Source organism: Trachypithecus francoisi, unplaced genomic scaffold (genome assembly GCF_009764315.1).
Source record: "Trachypithecus francoisi isolate TF-2019V2 unplaced genomic scaffold, Tfra_2.0 Contig01461, whole genome shotgun sequence".
Lineage (NCBI taxonomy): Eukaryota > Metazoa > Chordata > Mammalia > Primates > Cercopithecidae > Trachypithecus > Trachypithecus francoisi.
This window is the reverse complement of record NW_022681433.1, coordinates 8,300,741-8,321,349: the sequence shown is the minus strand read 5'-3', so window position 1 is coordinate 8,321,349 and position 20,609 is coordinate 8,300,741. Positions and strand designations below refer to the sequence as shown.

Below are 20,609 nucleotides of genomic sequence, written 5' to 3'. Positions count from 1 at the left end.
TTCATTATTCCCCAACATGAATTAAATTGATTGAAAACCTGAAATTGTGCACCAGGGTGTAGTGAGAGACAACTCTGGGAGAAATCCTCTAGTTCTAGTACAGAGTGCCTGGTTAATTTATCTTTTCTTCACCTTGTTCTGTCATGACCCAGCCCTCAGGTAGTCTTATCACCAATGGAAGCCTATAGAAGCCAAAACTCTGAGGGAGGCTTTTCTTTGATCAGTAGAGCTAGAGTCCTAATAGGGTGGGAGAAACACCCTTTTCTTTTTAATCTCTCTGCTTTTCTGCCAGTGGCCCTGGGTGTGAACAGGCTTGTAGAAGTACATTGCAGAGCAGAGAAACTAAAGCCCCAGTGTTTTGACGGGAGAACTGAAAAGCAGAGCCCCAGAACTGAGAATATCAGAGATATCATAGAAAGGGAAGAACATGAGAAAGTAACCCTATAAAATTATTTATTTATTTATTTATTTATTTATTTTGAGATGGAGTCTGGCTCTGTCGCCCAGGCTGGAGCGCAGTGGCCGGATCTCAGCTCACTGCAAGCTCTGCCTCCTGGGTTTACGCCATTCTCCTGCCTCAGCCTCCCGAGTAGCTGGGACTACAGGCGCCCGCTACCTCGCCTGGCTAGTTTTTTGTATTTTTTAGTAGAGACGGGGTTTTAATGAAATGCAGCCCTGAGTTGTGCGTACATGGATCTAATCCAAATTGGAAGTTGTAGCTGCTACAATAAGGTAAGAAAAAGAAAGTCATACAGATTATAAAGCAAAAAATAGAATTATCTGCTTTCACAGAAGACATGATTGTCTATGTCAAAATTCTCAAGGACATGACTTACACATAAATTCTAGGTCTAGTAAGCCATGTTTAGCATACTAGTGTCACAAGACACAAGGTACTCATACAAAAATGACTTATATTTCTTTATATTAACAATGTACAATGTGAAACCACATTTAAAAATACCATTAACTGTAGTCTCAAAAGTTTTAAATACCGAGATACAAATTTCACGAAACATGTATAGGATGTGTGTGCTGAAAACTACAAATTGCTGATGACAGCAATCGAAGATCTAAAGAAGTTTAAGGCTACGTCATATTCATGGACTCAGTTTATAAAGATGTCATTAAATTGGTAGATACATGTAACACAATAACAATTAAAATCCCAGGTGAATATGTTCATTAATATAGACAAGATGAGTGTAAAATTTATGTTGAATGACAGAGTAACTAGAATAGTTAAAACAGTTTTGGAAAAGAATAAAGTTGGAAGAATTATACTTACCTGACTTTAAGACTGACTTTTAAGCTGTAATAATGAAGACAGTGTGATATTAGCAAACACATAAATCAGTGGAACAGAGTAGAGTCCAGAAATGGTCCCACACATATATGGACAATTAATTTTTGGTAAAGGTGCAAAAGTAGTCTAATGGAGGAAGGATAATCTCATGCCAGACAAATGAGCCTTGACCTAGACCTCACAATTTATATGAAACTTAACTCAAAAAACTAGGTCTAAATATAAAACATGAAACTATAAAACTTTTATAGGAAACATATGAGGAAATTTATGGGACTTAGGGTAGGCAAAGCTTTCTTAGTTGTGGTGACGAAAGCATAATTCACTAAAAAAAAATGGATACATTTCATTTTGACTTTGTCAAAGTTGAAAACTTTTGCTATGCTAAAGATGCAATGAAAATACATGGTACAGGCTGGAGGAAGATAACAGCAAATTGCTTATTTGACAAAGGATTTATGTCAAGAATAAATAAAGGACTTTCAATCCTTAACAATAAGACTACAATTCAGTTTTTAAACGTGGACAAAAGAATAGACACTTTACCAAAGAGAATATAAGGATGTCAAAATAGTTCATGAAAAGATGTTCAACATCATTAACCAACAGAGAAATGTAAATTAAAACTATGAGATACCATTATATACCTAGTAGAATAAAAAATAGCTATTGTGCTAAATACTGGTGAGGGTGTGCAGAACAACTAGAACCTATTACTGATGAGATTGCCAAATGGGTCAGCCAGTCTGAAATATAGTTTGGCAGTTTATTATAAAGTTAAACTTAAACTTATTGTATAGTTTAGCCTTTCTACTCCTGGGCATTTATTTATGAGAAATGAATGAAAATCATGTTTACATAAAAGCCTTTATGTGAATGTTTATAATAGCCTTATTCACAATTGCCATTCCACAACCCAAATGCCTTTACAAATGAATGGGTATACAAACTGTGGAACATCCATTAATACAATGGAATACTACTCATCAACTAAAAAGAATGGACTCGATATATGTACGTACTTGGATGCCTCTCAGAGGCAATATGCTGAGCTTACAAAGGGAGACTCAGAAGGTTACAGACTGTGTGATTCCATCTGTGTCACATTCTTGAAAAGTAAAAATATATAGTGATAGAGAAAAGGGATAAGTACTAGAGCTTATGGGTATTGAGAAGGTGCGGCTATAAAGCAGTGATAGCACAAGTGAATTTTTTGGTGTGATGGAACTGGGCTATATTTTGATTGTGGTGGTAGTTATACAAATCTATGTATTTATTTAACATTCTCAAAATGGTACACACACACAAAAAAAGAGAGAGAGAGAGAAAGAAATTTCACTGTATGATCATTTAAAAAATAAAATTAGCTATTAAAAGAATGGAAAATTCCTGGCCTGTGTAAAGCCTAAGTATTAAAGAATTGTTTCAACTTTGTGTAGTCAGCTGTTTATCTTTATTTTCTTGCATTTGCAAATTCCAGCACTTCTAGTGTATGTTAATCCTGTTTCTGTTAAATAGGCTGGGGCTTAGGTGAAAGTGGAGCCAGCACCAAGATAAAGGACTGGGCATTTGGCTTTCCTGCTGTGGCATGTTTTGACCTTGAAGGGCAGTAGAGTATGCATAAATAGTTAAGATCATCCATATGTAATTATGACCTGTTTCTAATTTTTCTTTCCAATTTAGAACTTAAGTTCTCCTTAGGGGTTAGGAAGTTACATTATTAAATTTCTAAAGCATTCATCTATCCATATTTACTATAGTGGTGACTGTCATTTGTAAAATGTCCAGGACATTTTCATAAAGGGACTATGACATTTAGTGCACTGTAAGGGGTGGTATGTTAGTTGGGGTTAAACTGCAGTACTATTAGACTGTGAAAGTTCTTTCTTTTACCTTTGAATGCTTTTACCTTTGAAAGGTAAAATGAATTCTTTTACCTTTTACCTTTTCATATTTTACCTTAGTAAATATATGAAAGGAGCTTGTAATAAAAAGGCCTTCTGCTCTCAAACTATACAAATTTTGTTACATACTGTATACTAATATATAGTAATATAAGAGATTTAGAATGAATTTTTTTACATATGAAAATTTTAACATTTTGTTTTCTTCAGAAGATAAATTGACATGTTTCAAGCACTTTTTTATACTTTTTTAAAACTATATTTGTCAGAAATAAGATATGGTATGCAACATAAAATTAAAAATCTCTGACACGACAAAGGAAGACATGAGTAATAACCTAACTTTTAATAGACCCTCTAAGGAATGCTCTTAAATATCCATGACAGTGGTAGCAATTCAACTTATAAGGCTGCTTTGCCTTTTTATCAGGATGAAGGAAAAGGTAGAAATTACTGAGAAGAGATTTCACGGCTAGGAGCAGACTTAGTGATTTCATGTGCTATCTTATGTATCCATCTGTCCTTGTATTTTACTGTGTTGCATTTCACAGTTTTCCTTATTTCATTCTGCATTCACTGCCTGTGTAGGCATTGGTCTTCTCTGAGATCACATCTTCATGAGGGCGTTGTCTAAAAGTGACTGCTAAATGTACCTGGAATTAGAAACATATGGGTTAGCCCCTTCTAATGTTGAACTATGAAGGAAATTAGCTCTTACAACTTACTGTGAGTTTTTTTTGTGTCACTGAAAATTATCTTGGATGCAAAATTGTCTTGGGTGTGGACTTGAATTGATTAACATACAGTGAAATCAATTATTTCTGCTGTGATCACTCCCGTTTAGGAGGAGTTATGTGGTGAGAGAAATACTATAGAAATATAATATTAAATATTTTACATAATTGTAATCATCTTTTAAAATATTTCACTGTAATTCAGTCCTAAAGTAGGCTTAAGAGATGAAATCTTTTGAAAATGTCAAAAGATTTTTCCCCCCTTACTGATACCAGAAATCTGATTTGGAACTTAATCTACTTAATCAATTACTTTGCAACATTCTTTTAAAAGGGGAGGATGTATTGGATTTTAGGGGGAATCTTTAGTTTTTATGGAAGGTATTTCCAGTCTTCTTAATAAAAAGATGTTTATTTAAAAAGCCAATCTAGTTGTGGTACTTAGCTTTTTCAGTAAAGACCAAATTGAATAGCCTGTTTATGTCTTCAGAGAGCTACCTTTGAACAGAACTTAGGTTTATATATTCACTCTTAATCATTTTAGTTATGAATTAGGTGTATCTTTATGATATATTGAATTCTAAATAATATAAGTACCTCAAATATAATAAAACTTTATGGATCACATTACATGAGTTATCTACATTAGTTATTAAAAAAATTAAATACAAATTGAAATGGATAAAGTTATAGTAAAATAAGTCAGAATTCATATTTAAATTTTAATGAAATATAAATATATATTTTTATTATAAACAAATTAGTTATGTTTATACATAGTTAATAAATATTCTCAGGTATTTGTGGGCCAAGACTATTGTTGTATTCTTTATCAATAAAGGCCAAAAAGCTCTGGAGAAATAATAAATATGCTAATTTATAAGAGGTATTATTATACTATTTCTTTCATTTTTTTCCCATGGTCTAGCCCTTTAAAATCTGATACTTGAAATAAATATTATTTTCTAACTCGAATGAAGCTTATTAAGAATTACAAGATGGTAATTATTTTTAAGAAAAAACACCCACTAGGTTATTAGCATCATTTTCCTTAAAAAGATACAGGATTACAAACTCATATCCATTCCTGAAGTAGAATTGCTACTTATATAGAACATGTGTTATGGTACTGTCTGTTGAAAAGTTTAGCAATTATATATCATGACATAATAATCAGCATACTTTTGGTGTATGAAGTAAAGTACTCCTCTGAAAATCAGTTCCCAGGTATTGCTATACTTTTCAAGAGAATGTTCTATGTTGTATTAGTTCTGGCTGACTCAGATACTTGCTTTTTTGGTTTATCCTATAGTATATATTTAGATCCTCTACAGATGAACTGATGTGTTCTAGACAGGAAGTGGTATGTAGGAGATATAGGAATGGGCTGAAGTATCCTTTATATTTGCCTTTGTATCTAGGGGAGTTGGAAATAGGCAAGAATGGAGAGAAATTTTGTATGGCAGTACACAGAATTTTGCAAGTTTATTGTGAGCCCTGCAACAATCCGATGCATTTTAGTTACTGGTAAGTTTGTTAAATTATGTTTGAAATTGTACCTCTTCGAAGATGGCCATCTATTTACTATTACGTCCACCATGTCAATTATACCTTATTGTAACGAATTTTTTTTTTTTTTTTTTGCAAAGATGTGGTATTGCTATTGCATTGGGTTTTAGGTATAAATTGAAACTACTTTTGTTAGTGAATGCAATTGACATTTTGATTGGTGTCCTGGTTAATATTGAAGTGAAATTAACACTTTATGGATAGCAGAGTCCTGTGTTAATATTTTGGGATAATAATATTAATATTTCTGTTTTTGTAATGGAACTACACTGTGTTTAGAGGTCTGAGGTAACTCATTAGATGTTTGAGAATGAGTAGTTATTCTGACATAAAAGAATGAGAAAGTCCATGTCATCCTTGCAATTTTATATGGTTCTATATAGTAGGGCAATTTACTGTAAGAAATACTTTTTTGCCTTTTTTCATGGATCATAGGGACCATTGTGAGGCATTTCTAGTCTTTCTTTTTGGCAGTGCTCATGTTTAGGAATCCATTTTCCCACTAAATCACTAACTTCAGTGTATGTAAGAATTCTACGAACAGATTAGGAAATTTTGTAATCTCTATGCATCGTTTTCTTTATTCTTTTTAAACATCTAGGCAGATGTGTTATGTGTAATACAGTACTTAGCAATTATTTGTGAAGTGGCCTTGACTATTCAATTCACTTAAAATGGACTAGATTGCTTAATAGCTGTGCTTCTTTACAGAAACATTTTTTAAAATCCCAAGAGATTCCTTGGTAGTTGTATTTTTCTTGCAAGTGTCTGTCTTTGGCTTAAGGACAAAGTAAAAGAATATCATTGATTTGTGATAGTTTACCTTTTTTTTCTGGTTTAAGGATATAGAGTCAGTTAATATAATTGAATTTTAATTTCCTGTAACAAAGTACTTTATTTCTAGATACTATATTTTGTCTAGCTGATATGTAATTCATTAAACTATCAATTTTTTATAATAATAATGATAATTTTGCTGTTGGTTCTTGTTATGAGAACATTTCTAATGTCAACAAAAGTAGCCACATTAGGAGAAAAATGTATTATCCCGATTGAAACTGGAAGAGCTAGAATAATTCAAAAATTAGAATAACTTCAGATTCCTTTTGGGCTTTAATAATTTTCACGTTTTCCTTATTGCCAAATTGTCTGAATCACTTGTAAAAGTGAGTACTTCTGCATTTAAAATATGTTTAGAAATGTGTGGTTTTACCCTTTCTTATGAATATAAATAGATAATTTAGGGTATATTATAAAACATTGTAAATTGATACTATTTTAATTCTTGATAAAATCTGGTATATAACAATTTATTATGAGTTACATTAAGCATATACAATGAAGGAATATGTATTTCCATTATTCAGAGTATTGTATGCATGTATCAGTGTTGCTGGTTAAAATCATTGTATGTAACTGTGAAGTAATGCATTCTCAAAGCTTAATTCAATGCAATCATTTCTTTTTGTTTTGTTTCTTCATTCATTCCAAAGACAAATCAAGTGCTTAATCTTTGACACCTTTTTGTCTGCTTTTATGTATTTGTTTATGTATTGCATAATTGTCACTTTTCATTTCAATATTATATAAATAATTTCTTTGCTCTCATGAGCTTTTCTTAGGGCATACCTGGACATAAGTGACATGTTACATATTTCTCTGGATTTTTTTAGCAAAGTGTTTTTGAAGAATAGTTGTAAATGAAAAGTTTATGTAAAAATAGGACTTGTTCTTACAAAGCAATATTGCATCTATATTTAAAATTTTCTACAATAGCTTGTTATTCAAAAGAATAGTATAATGCAGTCTTTATTATGGAAAATGATATGTGTATGTTTCTTAGGTTTACTTGAAGCCAGACATATAAATATATGTAGAGATAAACTTTGATGTTTTACTTTGGAATGTAAAAAGCTGCACAGTTATGGTTCAGTTTATTATATTTAATTTGTAAAGAACAACACTAGTTTTCTCATGCTTATGAGGAAATATATTCTTTCATATATAAGGCATAATAGTCATTGTCAGTAAAATAGAAATTAGATTTGAATATGGTTATTATCTTTTGGCATAATAAAATACTGAAATGGAATGCTGTGTTTATAATAAACATGTGATGATTACATAATGATGTCTGTACTTTACATACAGTGCTACTCTTTTGGCATTCCTGGTTGAACTACTTAAAAGTTCAGTAGCCATGCAAGAACAGATGCTGGGTGGAAAAGGCTTTTTAGTCATTGGCTACTTACTTGAAAAGGTAAGTGATATGTGTTGATGGTTTTATTGTGTAGCTTCACAGTTGGACAGCTGACAACCACTAATTATATTTTTTCTATAATTTCACTTTCTATTGACTTATACTATTTGCTAATTCACAAACCTCTTAGATTTCAGTGTAGACAGGGAATTAACTGAATATCGGAAGTGTAATTAAGAAAATTTGAATTAAAAAAAGTAAAGAAAAAATTTACATCTGTATTCAAGCAATAAGTATCATTTCTCTTAAGTTTTTCTATAGTAGTACACCTTTATTTCTGCTCCGCTTTCTGAGGTGTCCCTTACCCATGGTCAACTGCAGTTCAAAAATATCAAATGGAATAAACAATTTATAACTTTTAAATTGTGTGCTGTTCTGAGTAGAGTGATGATATCTCATGCTGTCCCTCTTTAACAAGCCCTGGACATGAATCTTGCCTTTGTTCAGCTTTTTCATGCTGTATACACTGTCCCCCTATTAGTCATTTAGTAGCTATCTCAGTTCTCAGACCGAAAATCGTATATATCATCCACTAGGGGTCTTGGAATTATCGCCTCGGGATAAGGAGGGAGTACTGTAGTTGTTTCTTTGCTATCTTTTCACTTAGACCACTTTTTTTTTTTTTTTTTTTTTTGAGATGATGTCTCACTCTGTCTCCCACACTGGAGTGCAGTGGTGCGATGTTGGCTCACTGCAACTTCCACCTCCTGAATTCGATTAAGCTATTCTCCTGCCTCAGCCTCCTGAGTATCTGGGATCACAGGCGCGCACCACCATGCCTGGCTAAAGTTTTGTGTTTTTAGTAGAGACAGGATTTCCCCATATTGGCCAGGCTGGTCTTGAACTCCTGACCTCAAGTGATCTGCCCACCTTGGCCTCACAAAGTGCTGGGATTACAGGGATGAACCACTGCGCCTGACCTTAGACTGTTTCTTGAAAGTCTTTTGTATTAAGATAAAAATCTTAATTTATATTTAGTATACATGGATTTACCTGTTAGGTTTTGTGTTATTTTTTAATTATGCGGTCAAAATTTTTATTTTGTAGTAATAGAAACATTATTTTGTGTTCTTTTTCCCTGCTCTTATTATATATTATTTAAAGTAGTTTTTTTCTGATCTATACATAATATAATCAATAAAAATTAGATAGGTTTACTTTTTCCTATTTTGTGTCATTTATGTTGTTTTATGACCTCTTTTGCTTTAGTCACAGCTGTGCTTTTATGATAATGAGTGCTGAATTTCTGATTATGATCTTGCAAGAGTTTAATTATATCGTGATTTCCTTTAAAAATTAAAGTGGGATTTCATGAATAAATAACAAATACCTATGCCCTTTATTAGCACTCTCAGACCTCTTCTTATCTGTTAGTTAACTCCATAATATTCAGCTGCTCTGAAAATGAAACTATTTGAGAAGTAATAGAAGTGAGATCTCAACTAAGGGATAAACATATTTCCTTTGGAAAAAAATTGAGAAGATATTTTGAAGTAGTTTTAATTTTACCTCCAATTGTTTTGCATTTGAAATGTTATCGATTAATGGATAAACAAAATGTGGTGTATACATGCAATTGAATATTATTTAGTCACAAAAAGAATCAGGTTCTAAAATATGCTATATTTTATATATTACATGTCTTTATACATATTTTGTATATAACATGTCTTTTCTTTGAAACAAGTGTTGACCTTTCTTTAAGGATTAATGATTGAAGAGTGGTAGATTGTTAAGTAGATCGATCATTGGCAGCATTTCTTTATTGAGATGATTTTTTCCGTAACGTTATTAAGAACTTAAGGCTCTTTGACTTATTTTTTAAAATGATAGAATACTCTTTTTCTATATCTAGTTTATAATAATTGTTTAGAAGATGTATGATAAGCTACATTTAACATGAATTTGATAACATATGAAATGCCTTTATAAGATTACTGTGTGTGACAGGATTTCTGTGAAGACTTACCCCTTTAAATATGCTTTCATGTGTTTACTGAGAATGTGTCAGAAAATTATAAAGTAAACATTCTTTTACTTAAAACTTAGCTTATGGTTAGAAATATTTGTAAAAGCCTTGAAATAAAAATGTATGTTAATATTTCAAATCTTATAATGTCAATTTAGTGGATGCAAAATACTATTTCATTGTGGTTTTAATTTGCACTTTTCCTAGATTTTCAATAAAATTAGACATTTTCATATATAATTATAGAAAATTAATCTCTTATCTTCTTTGGTATTCATTTCCTTTACCAATTTTCCATCTGTGTCTTCATGATTCCTGCCCTGAGTCAACCCATAATTCACTTTTTGGCTTTATGAATTGCTTATTCTAAATATTTCACGGAAGTGGGATCAGACAGTATTTGTCTTTTTTGTATTTGATCCATTTTGCTTAGCATAATGTTTTCAGTGTGCATCCATGTTATAGCATATTTTACAACTTCGTTCTTTTTTATAGCTAAATAATATTCCATTAGATGTATATATACATTTTGCTTCTCCATTCATCCGTTGATACACATTTGTATAAAGCTGCCATGAATGTTCATGTACTAGGTTATATGTGGACATATGTTTTTATTTCTGTTCAGTAGATACCTAGCAGTTGATTTGCTGGGTCCTATGTTTAACTATTTGAGAAACTACTGATGTTTTTCAAAATGACTTCATCATTTTAAATCCTACCAACCATATTTAAGAGTTCCAATTTTTCCACATCCTTACCAACTCTTGTTTTGTATGTCTCTTTTTGATTCTGGCCCTCCTACTGGGTGTGAAATGGCTTATCAATTTTAAATTTGCATTTTTGGAATGAATAGTGTTGCTGAATATCTTTCCATACGCTTGTTGTCTATTTTCATGTGCTTATTAGCTATTTATTGATATATGTTCTTTGAATAAATATCTTTAGCTCCTTTGCCCATTTAATAATTGTGATATGTTTCTTTTTATTATTGATGTGTAGGAGTTTTTAAAATATTCTTTACACTAGTCCCTTAATAGATGGATGTTTAGCAAATATTTTTTTCCATTCTTTGGATCACATTAATTTGCATTTCCCTGATGACAATAAAGTTGAGCGTATATTTATTTTACTTTTGGATATCTTCTTTTGTTACATACCGTATGCTTCAGAGTGACAGTTTTCATTTGGGTTGTCTGTCATTTTGTTACTGATTTGTAGAAATCATACATATATTTTGGATGTAATCACTTCATTGGATATACACTGCAAATCATTTCTTCTTCTTTGGCTTGCCTTTTCACTCTCTTAATGGTGATTTTTGAAAACAGAAGTTACTAGTTTTAATATAGATTACATTTTCAGTTTCTTTTATGACCAGTTCATTTTAGACCCATATCCCGAAGCCATAAGATTATTCTGTTTTCTTCTCAAAATTTTGTTTTATCTTTCATATTTAGATCTATAATCTATCTGGAATTGAATTTTATATATGGTATGAGGTATAAGTGTCAAGATTCTTTTTTTCCCCCATGTATGTCATCTAGCTGGCCCAGTACCATTTTTTTGAAAAGATGATTTCCTACCTCATTGCAGTCTAATCTTTGCCATAAATCAGATGACTATGTATGACTGGGATTTTTGTGTGTGTTTCAGACAGTACAACAGTATTTTAATTTGTATAGCTTTTTAATATGGCCTGATATTTAAGAGTATGTCATCTAGCTTTACTGTTGTTCTTGAAGACTGCCTTGACTATTTTTGGGTCTTTGCATTTCCATATATATCAGCTTACCAACTTCCACCAACAAAATGAGGATTTTTATTGTATTATATTGACATCTTTCCTATATTGAATCTTTCAGGTCATATACTTGATATGTTCTTTTATTGAGATTTTCTTTTGTACTTTTCTGTATGGAACAGTTTCTGTCTTTTTGATGGATTTATTTCCAGATACTTAATATTATTTGATGCCCTTAAAATTTTAATTTTTTACACTTGATCTTACCCAAAAGGCCAAGAAGCAATTAAAAGTTTTGATTTTTAATTTGTTACTGGTACATAGAATTATAATTGATATTTACATGGAACTTTTATATACCAGTCTTTCTATTCCTCTATTAAATCTAGTCATTTGTAGATTTTTTCAGAAAAATTTTTGTAGACAACAACAACATCGGAGAATGATAGTTTTGTTTTTTTCCTTTCTAATGTTTAGTTTTTTATTTTTTTCCTTGCCTTGTTATACCACCTAAAAACTGCCAGCACAGTGTTGAATAAAAGTTGTCATAGTGGCCATCCCTGTCTTATTCCTGATCTCATGGGCAATGCTTTTCATAATTAGCCAGTGAGTATGATATTTTTAATAGATTACTTTTTGTAGATTTTTAGGTAAATTAAGGAATTACCTATTTCTAGTTTGCTAAGAGTTTTCTTTATTAGAAACAGGATTTTATCAAACACCTTTTCTGCAGTATTTGAGATGATTATGATTTCACTTCATTTTTCTTAATTTAGTGAATTACATTGATTATTTTTCAGATTTTAAACCTTCCTTATATTCCTGGACTCTCGTTTACTCCTAAATCTACTCCTATTCCAACCTGGCTTTCATTTTTACATGCCCTTTAAGATAGCTCATGTCTTTGTCACCAGTGGCTTTCATAATCTGTCCTGTGATTATTTCTCAGTCTTTATCTTATTTGGCCTGTGAATATTTCAGTTGAACATTCTTTCCTTCTTGAAATGCTTTATTGTATTGTGTTTTGTGATGGCTTTCTTTCTTTTTTTCTTACTTATTCTCTTTCATTAGTTCTGCTTCGTCTTTCTACATTCTCATGAGTGTTCTTTTCCATCTACACAGTACCTTACTCTAATTGAGATTATCTACTTCTGCAGCTTCCATAATCCTGTAAATACTTATTGCCTCAATTGTTTCTCCTACTTTTAGTTCCACTTGGATTTCTAGTAATCTTCTTGACTAAATTATCCAAACTTATTTTTCTCACACGTTTCATCCTTCAGAGTTCTTTATCTTATTTAGTGGCATTACCATTCAACAAGTAGTTGAAACCAAAAAGTTAATTCTTTTCGACTCTACTTTTTTTTGCACTCTAGATCCAAACTCTCAGGAAATTATGTTATCTTACTGTCAAAACCTATCCAGAATCAATTACTACTTTCTCACTTCTCAATTCCTTACCATGTCCGTTGATATCTTAGTTCAAACCATGATCATCCTTTACCATTGGTTACCTACAGTCCATTTTTCACTTGCAGTTAGACTTGTTGTCCTAAAATGTGCCCAATCTTATTCAAGTTTTCATGCTTCTCATAATGAAGTCATAAGCCTTATACCTCATATCATCTCTTCCCACTCTTCTTGCTTTCTCGGTTTTAGGCAAGGTCTTTTTGCCTTTTCCTTAGAAACTAATAAAATGGTAAGCATTTACCCAAGGACTTTTGCATTTACTTCCCCCATTGTTTCCATCACTCTTTCTTCAGATACTCACAGAATTTGGTTGTATGCTTCGTTCAGGATTTTGCTTATATGATGCCTTATCACAGAAATATTCTCTGATCATTCTAAATAAATTAGTAGTCCTTCTGTAACCATCAGTGTTTACGTACCCTGCTAATTTGTAGCACCATTCTGGCATGTTTTATGTTTTTTACTAATTTTCTGCCTCCTTTTGCTAGAATGTAGGATTCATGAAAGCAGGGGCAATGTATATATATTTTCGTCTCCCCTTATTGTTATATCTTCAGCACCTAGAACAGTGCTTGGCTCAGTAAATAGTTGTTGAATTGAGTATATGAAAAGTCCTTGCATGCTTGTCTGATTACCTAAGAAAGAGTAACTCTTTTACCCTTCTTAGAGAAATGCTCACATTGTGTTGTTTTTAAATAATCAATGGTAAGGTTAGTATTAATAGTATAGTAATAGAATTTTCATTTTTTAATTGCTTAACTGATAACAGGTTACTGGTTAACTGCAACTTAGCTTTTATATCTCCTTGTCATAGAAGATATCTTAGGAAGATAGTATGTGAGAGGCTCTTTTATTAATAAAAATTTTAATTTTCCACAAAAAATTTTAAGGTGTTTTTGTTTCGTTTTGCCAAAATATGATCTTGTGGAAAACTTAGAGATTATCCAGTGATTCAATAGGATATTTTTGATTGTGGTTAGTAGAAAATTTGATTCAAAGTGTCTTAAACATTAAGAAAATATACTAACTAATGTAACTGAAAGTCTAGTGTTAGATGGCTTGTCAGTTATATTATTGGCAAGAAACAGATGGCATACTCAACCTATGTTTTTGAGAAGAGTTTAATGCAAGGGTATTTAAAAAGTTGTAAACAGGGAGCTTGGCAAGATTTGAAGAGATGAGGGAGATAAGTGTTTAGTATAACCCCAAGAGAAAGTTATTGTAGCTATTAGGAGAAGGGTACCTGATGGGAGTGTGGTCTTCAAGAAAGGACTATAGTGTAAGTGTACTGAAGGGGTAAAATCTGGAAAATATATACCCAAATTCATTTTCTTTCTGTCCTTTAATTTCTTGTTAATGTCTTCAATTAGTCAAACCCAACTGGAAACCAGTAGGCAACAGAGCATCCCAAGCATGAGAATAGGACAGGGAAGGTTGGAAAGGCAGCAAAAGGTTGGAAAAGCAACAAACAGTAAGTTGTCTTTCAGGGCTGGGTTATCTGAGTCTCAATAATGTCATCAGAGACCCAGGTTTTGTCTATATCTCTACTGTACTAGCTACAGTGTTGATTTTATGCTAAAGCTGATACTGTTTGAGGTCACAATGCTGCCAGAGAGAATTGGTGCTGTATACCTTCACATCCAGGTGAAGAAAGTGAGCTCCTTTCTGTCAATTACTGAGCAAGTTTCTTCTCTCCAATTTGATTGGTTAGCTTAGAGCTTGGCTGGCCTGCCATTGAACCAGTTGTTGCTATGAGAATGCTAAACTTTGATACCAGGTCTCTGAGCTAATCATTGCTTGCTACCGTCCCTTATCACTCCCTACCAAAACAACAACAAATGATTAATCTGGTTGGATTAGGCTATTTGGAGCAAAACCTTGAAGTCCTGGGAGAAGCAGAATGGATAATAGACTACTTTATGATGTACCTCTACAATTACAATAGTTTTACACAATTTATTGAATATATACTCATACACATTAAATGTATATGTGTGTGTATGTGTAATGGTTTCTACAATAAAAATGAACATTTCTGATAACCTGTTCCGTTATGGGCTAATCTAAATGTTGGAACAATCTCTCTTTATTGAATAGAAGTTTCTCTTTGTAACCTCCAGTGCTTCTATTTGGTTTAGTTAATTCTGGAGTGGATGCTATAATGCAGCGATTTTATAACTTCTCAGATATTATTTCTAAATATGGTTAGCCATGTTACATGTAGTACTTCTTAAAAATTGTGTGTTCTGCCACCACATAAAGGTAATATATGGATCAAATTCCAGAGCTTACATTTTCTATGAGATTTAAATTGTATTTCCATCTAAAGGTTACAGATTTATAACTATAAATTATCCAAGTGTAAATCTCCTTTTAAAATAGCTTTACTTGAGAAAATGAAAACAAATACCAAAATATAAAGATATTTTAAAACTGTTAATCAAAGGAAATACATTTAGAAACAGAGTTAGAGATCTTCTTTCTTCTTTTCCCAGGCTGTGTTTTTTCCTACCTATTCTGTTCTTACTCTGTTTTTGAATATGACATTAATTCAGTTAAATGTTTCCTGAGAAATTAGGATAGGGATCAGGAGGATAAAAGATGAATAAGATAATATCTTTCTTATATTAGGAAAGAGATTTTTTTTTACACTAACAATAATACAAGGAAGAAGGAATAAGTAGTACTAAGAGGTAAAGGTAACATGTGGTTGAAGAGTATATTCATTTATACATTCATATACTATTTACAATCCAGAAGAGTAGGATTTTGAGTAGGAAAATTAAAAGACACAATTTTAGAAAAATACTTTCTAAAGAATAATTTTAGAATGCAAATCTGCTGCCCAACAGCATTAATTGGTATGCGAAAACAACAGGCCCTTTCTTTTTTTTTTTTTTTAAGTAATGTGGAAGGCCTTGTGGTGCTTCTAGTATACCTTTTAATATCATGGTCCAAGTTCCAAACTTGTTTTTATATTGTGAATTCATCAAGTGGATATGTTTATAATGGTCAGCCTGATTTTATAATACAGGTTAATGTTCTTTATAAGGACTTGATGAATAATTGTTATGAGCTACAGTCTGGTCACATAGCATGTTTAGTAACAGGATATGACTGTATTCTATTTTAGAGTTTTACGTGTAAGAGTAGAATGTATTAGATCATATTCTTGAAATCATTACTACTGAATGAAAATAGAATGTATAAGATAAGCTATGTGAAATTGTAATTAGTGAAGGAGCTGGCTACAGTTTTAAATAACTAGTAATCTCTTATTTTAATTTTATTCCTTTACAAAGTACTGTATTATTTTCATTGATATTCCTTTAAATATGATTACCTGCTCTTTTTAAACTTAAATGTTTGTTTTGGTTCCCCTCCTTTATTAACTCAGCTGTTTATTTAGATCATTTCCACCATCTTTTGTAAAATTTTCATTGGAAATTATGTACTAAGTTTTGATTTGAATTTCATTGAAAATTATGTACTAAGTTTTGATTTGAATTTTGTAGGTTATTGCTTATGTAATTGCTATGTGTTCCTGCCTTATCATCTCTTAGAATATGTTCTGTGAGGCAGAGTTTTTTCTTCAATTTTGTTAGCTGCTTTTTTGACAATGCCAGGGAGTGTACTTGACTAATAGTGAGTAATCAACATGTATATTTTCTAAATGACTAAAAGTCTTGAGCTCTACCTTTAAGGTAAAGGAAACGTATGCAGAGGTGTTACAAACTGGCGGAGCAAGATGGTAAAGCAGAGGAAGCAAACGTGTCTTGTGGGTGAAATTGGCCCACAGTAATATTCTGTAGGACTCAACAAAGAGGTTTAGTTTTGGTCTTCACCAGTCTTTACTGTCTCCTACTCTAGTTTACACATTGTTGTTAGCTATTTGCAATCATTTTAGTTTGTGACCTTTTATGTGAAAGTGTGAAAATTCATGATGTGCTTAAGTCAGATTTATTGAGTTGTCCTTATTATGAACATGAGAAATGTAGCTAAATCATATGGGAGGTAAACTTGGTAAGACAATTTCATCCCTTTTAAACTTAGATCATCTTAAACTGATATTCAGACTTCAGTCAGTGAAGAAAAGGGAGGAAAGTGTGTTGTGTGATGTGTGCTTTAGGACTGAGTGGTAGGTGATTCTTTACCCTATGACTGAAAGGATAGTGATACTACAAAATAGTATCACTAGATGAGGAAGAAGAGATTTGTGTAGGAAGATGTATTTTTTGATGTTTGAGTTTGAATTATCAGTTTTTATGAAAAGCATTTTTTAATATTATAGCATTTTTATCTGAGATTGTATTCTAGGATAGCATTGTCCAATTAAAATGCAATTCAAGCCTCAGGTGCAATGTAATATTTTCTAGTAAAAAATTACAGGTGGTATTAATTTTAATAGTGTATATAGCCTAGTGTTTTATTTTGAGAATATGCAAAATATTATTTCAACATCTATTCAATAAGAAAATATGATTTTTAAAAATATTCTGAGCTGGAAAAACCCAGCTTTTTTCATACTTACAACACATCTCACTTTCAATTGCAACATTCCAGCAGCTCAACTGCCACATAGGGCTTCTGGCTACTGTATGAGATGGTTCAGCTTTAAGGTTTGGTTTCAATTTTGAAGAGTCTGTTGTTTAAATACCATTGGTAGTAGGTACATGGTGATAGCCATTGAAAATTCTTGAAGCGAGTACTCAGCATAGACATAGTGTTGTATGAAGCTATGAAAGCATAGTATATCATCCAAAGATAGGGTATTTATGAGAGAAGAGAAGATCAAGGAAATAATATTTTAAGCAGTATTTTTACATATTTTAAACACTGTCACTTTTTATTTCTATGTCTAAGATCTCTTCTTGTAGGTCAATTTCTATAAAAATGAAATGAAGACATTTATAATATTTCATTTCCTCAGCTTTATCTAATAGTAGCATTATTTAACTTGAATTATTTATCTATAATTGTCTTAGATCAGACTTCAAATAACAAGCTATCACTCAAAGAAATAGCTAAAATTTTAGATATCTTAAAAAATTATATTTTAATGGCAAAGAAAATATAAATGTTTATTTCATATTTCTGTGTGCTTATGCTAAGTCAGAAATTATACAATTTGATATTCTGGATATTTCAAGCTAGAATTTCTGTTTTCTTTCTTAGTCATCAAGAGTTCATATAACTAGAGCTGTCCTGGAGCAATTTTTGTCTTTTGCAAAATACCTTGATGGTTTATCTCATGGAGCACCTTTGCTGAAGCAGCTTTGTGATCACATTTTATTTAACCCAGCCATCTGGATACATACACCTGCAAAGGTATGAATTTTATACTTAGTTTGTTTTAGTGCAATGTTATACATTATAGTTGCTGGATCTAAAGTATCCAGTGGAAAACATTTAAACATTTTAGCTTATTTTATAGTTAATCTGCGGCAATTGTGTTAGGCAGTATCAGGAGATCAAAATATTTATAAGTAGTAAAATAAATGAAACTATAGGTAAAAAATAATCTTTGTGTAACACTGCATTCTAACATCTTTAGATGTGATACATACTTTTCCAATGAAGAGAATTAGCTATACCAATTTTTGAAAGACGAGGAAAGAGAACAGATAACTAATTGTATTATGGCTGTAATCATTTTGCTGGAAAATTGCTTTCATTTTGAAGGCAGAATTTATATCATGACATGTAAATAATACTAATTTAAAAATAAATATATACATGAAATAAATATTTTTCCAGATAACAGAAAATTCTTATTATTTTATATATAAGGATTTAGTCCTAGTTGAAATCAATAATGAGGGATTTTTTGATTTTGAGCTATGTTTTACAGTTTAAAAATATCTCACCAAGTTACTAATTATTGCCTAAGCCCAAATCTGAATTTTGAGAACTCTTCTAAGCAAGATGTCTGACATTCCATCTCTATGCTCACATGGTCAGATTGTGAAAGCGAACTATATATTATGGCCATAGGTGAGGAGAATTTGAAATTGCATGAAATTTTAGGATATATGACAAAAATATATGTTTTCAGATATGCTTTAGCTGACTGATGTTCTGTTGCTATGAAGAAATTTATACACTGAAAGCTACTGAAATGTATTTTAAGAGCTTTGGGCCGGGCGCGGTGGCTCAAGCCTGTAATCCCAGCACTTTGGGAGGCCGAGACGGGCGGATCACGAGGTCAGGAGATCGAGACCATCCTGGCTACCAGGGTGAAACCCCGTCTCTACTGAAAATACAAAAAACTAGCCGGGCGAGGTGGCGGGCGCCTGTAGTCCCAGCTACTCCGGAGGCTGAGGCAGGAGAATGGCGTAAAACCCGGGAGGCGGAGCTTGCAGTGAGCTGAGATCCGGCCACTGCACTCCAGCCCGGCGAAAGAGCGAGACTCCTTCTCAAAAAAAAAAAAAAAAAAAAAAAGAGCTTTAGTTGACTTTTAAAATATTTTAATCTTTCTACCAGATTAATTTCAATAAATTATTAAATCATTTTAAAATTAATTGCCACAGCTATTAGGCTACCTTTATTATAATAAGTTTATTAGAATATGTTAATTGCAGATTATATATTTTTAAATATAAATAATATTGAAGAAGAAAGTTATTTTTAACCTCATAATAAATGGTCATCTCTTGACCTTTACTAATTCGCATTTAAATTAAAATGAATGTATATTTATAATATAAGCACTTGGGGCGTTTTAAATTCATTTTGATGATTTGTTAATATTCTGTATTAGGTTCAACTTTCCCTATACACATATTTGTCTGCTGAATTTATTGGAACTGCTACCATCTACACCACCATACGCAGAGTAGGAACAGTGTTACAGCTAATGCACACCTTAAAATATTACTACTGGGTTATTAATCCTGCTGACAGTAGTGGCATTACACCTAAAGGATTAGGTATGTATAACACTTCCACTGTATTTACATTTGCCTATGATTATTCTGTATTCTGAGTACTGTTACAGTGAGCAGTGTACATGACTGTGAAATCACTGAAATGTTTTCTTACTTATGTAGCCAACTGGCATATTGAGAATTGTTTGTGGTGAAGAAGTTTAGGGCTTTTCAATATTAAATTATTTTGGAATAAAATCAGATAAAAAGCAACAGTAGTCTTTATTTTAGCCTATATGCTTTTTTCATTCAGGAAAGTACATTCATAATATTAAAAACAGATGAATCATATTGGTTGTAACTGGTGTGTTCTAATACATCAGTTGCTTTCGACATTTTCAGATTGCTACTTTAAAAAATTTTTTTTTTCCAAATTTATCCTTTGTTCTGACTATAGTGGAAACTAATTTTGAAATTCTTCACTGTGATTTCTTTTTTGTTTTGAAAATATAACAAGTTTTTCTAATTATACAAAAAATATAGAAAATAAAATAATACAGAAGAAAAAATACATTCATGACCCAAACCCCAAGAATAATTACTGATACGTGTTTTGTCATTTTTTCTTCCAGTGTTTCTCATTGCATACATATATGAAAATATTTAAACTTTCTAATTATAGATTGAGATTTTCTCAATTTTTCTATCTTGTTCTTTTCTCAGCTTAATGTAGTAATGTAAGGGGATGTACCATTTACATTGTTTCTAAAGTTTTGATTCTGTAAAT

General features: G+C 31.7%; 1 protein-coding gene across 8 annotated transcripts in view; it reads left to right on the top strand.

Annotated features, from left to right (window-relative positions):
- The window catches only part of NBEA (neurobeachin), a 786,519-nt gene that overhangs the window by 146,203 nt on the left and 619,707 nt on the right, over positions 1-20,609 (top strand). For 7 of the 8 annotated variants that reach the window (XM_033235426.1, XM_033235381.1, XM_033235435.1 and 4 more), the window contains exons 11-13: positions 7,665-7,773; positions 18,132-18,284; positions 19,717-19,885. In XM_033235426.1, coding sequence (XP_033091317.1) covers positions 7,665-7,773; positions 18,132-18,284; positions 19,717-19,885 — 431 coding nt within the window. Of the gene's footprint in view, positions 1-5,370; positions 5,472-7,664; positions 7,774-18,131; positions 18,285-19,716; positions 19,886-20,609 lie in introns of those variants that run through there. The other variant, XM_033235416.1, reaches the window with a different exon arrangement.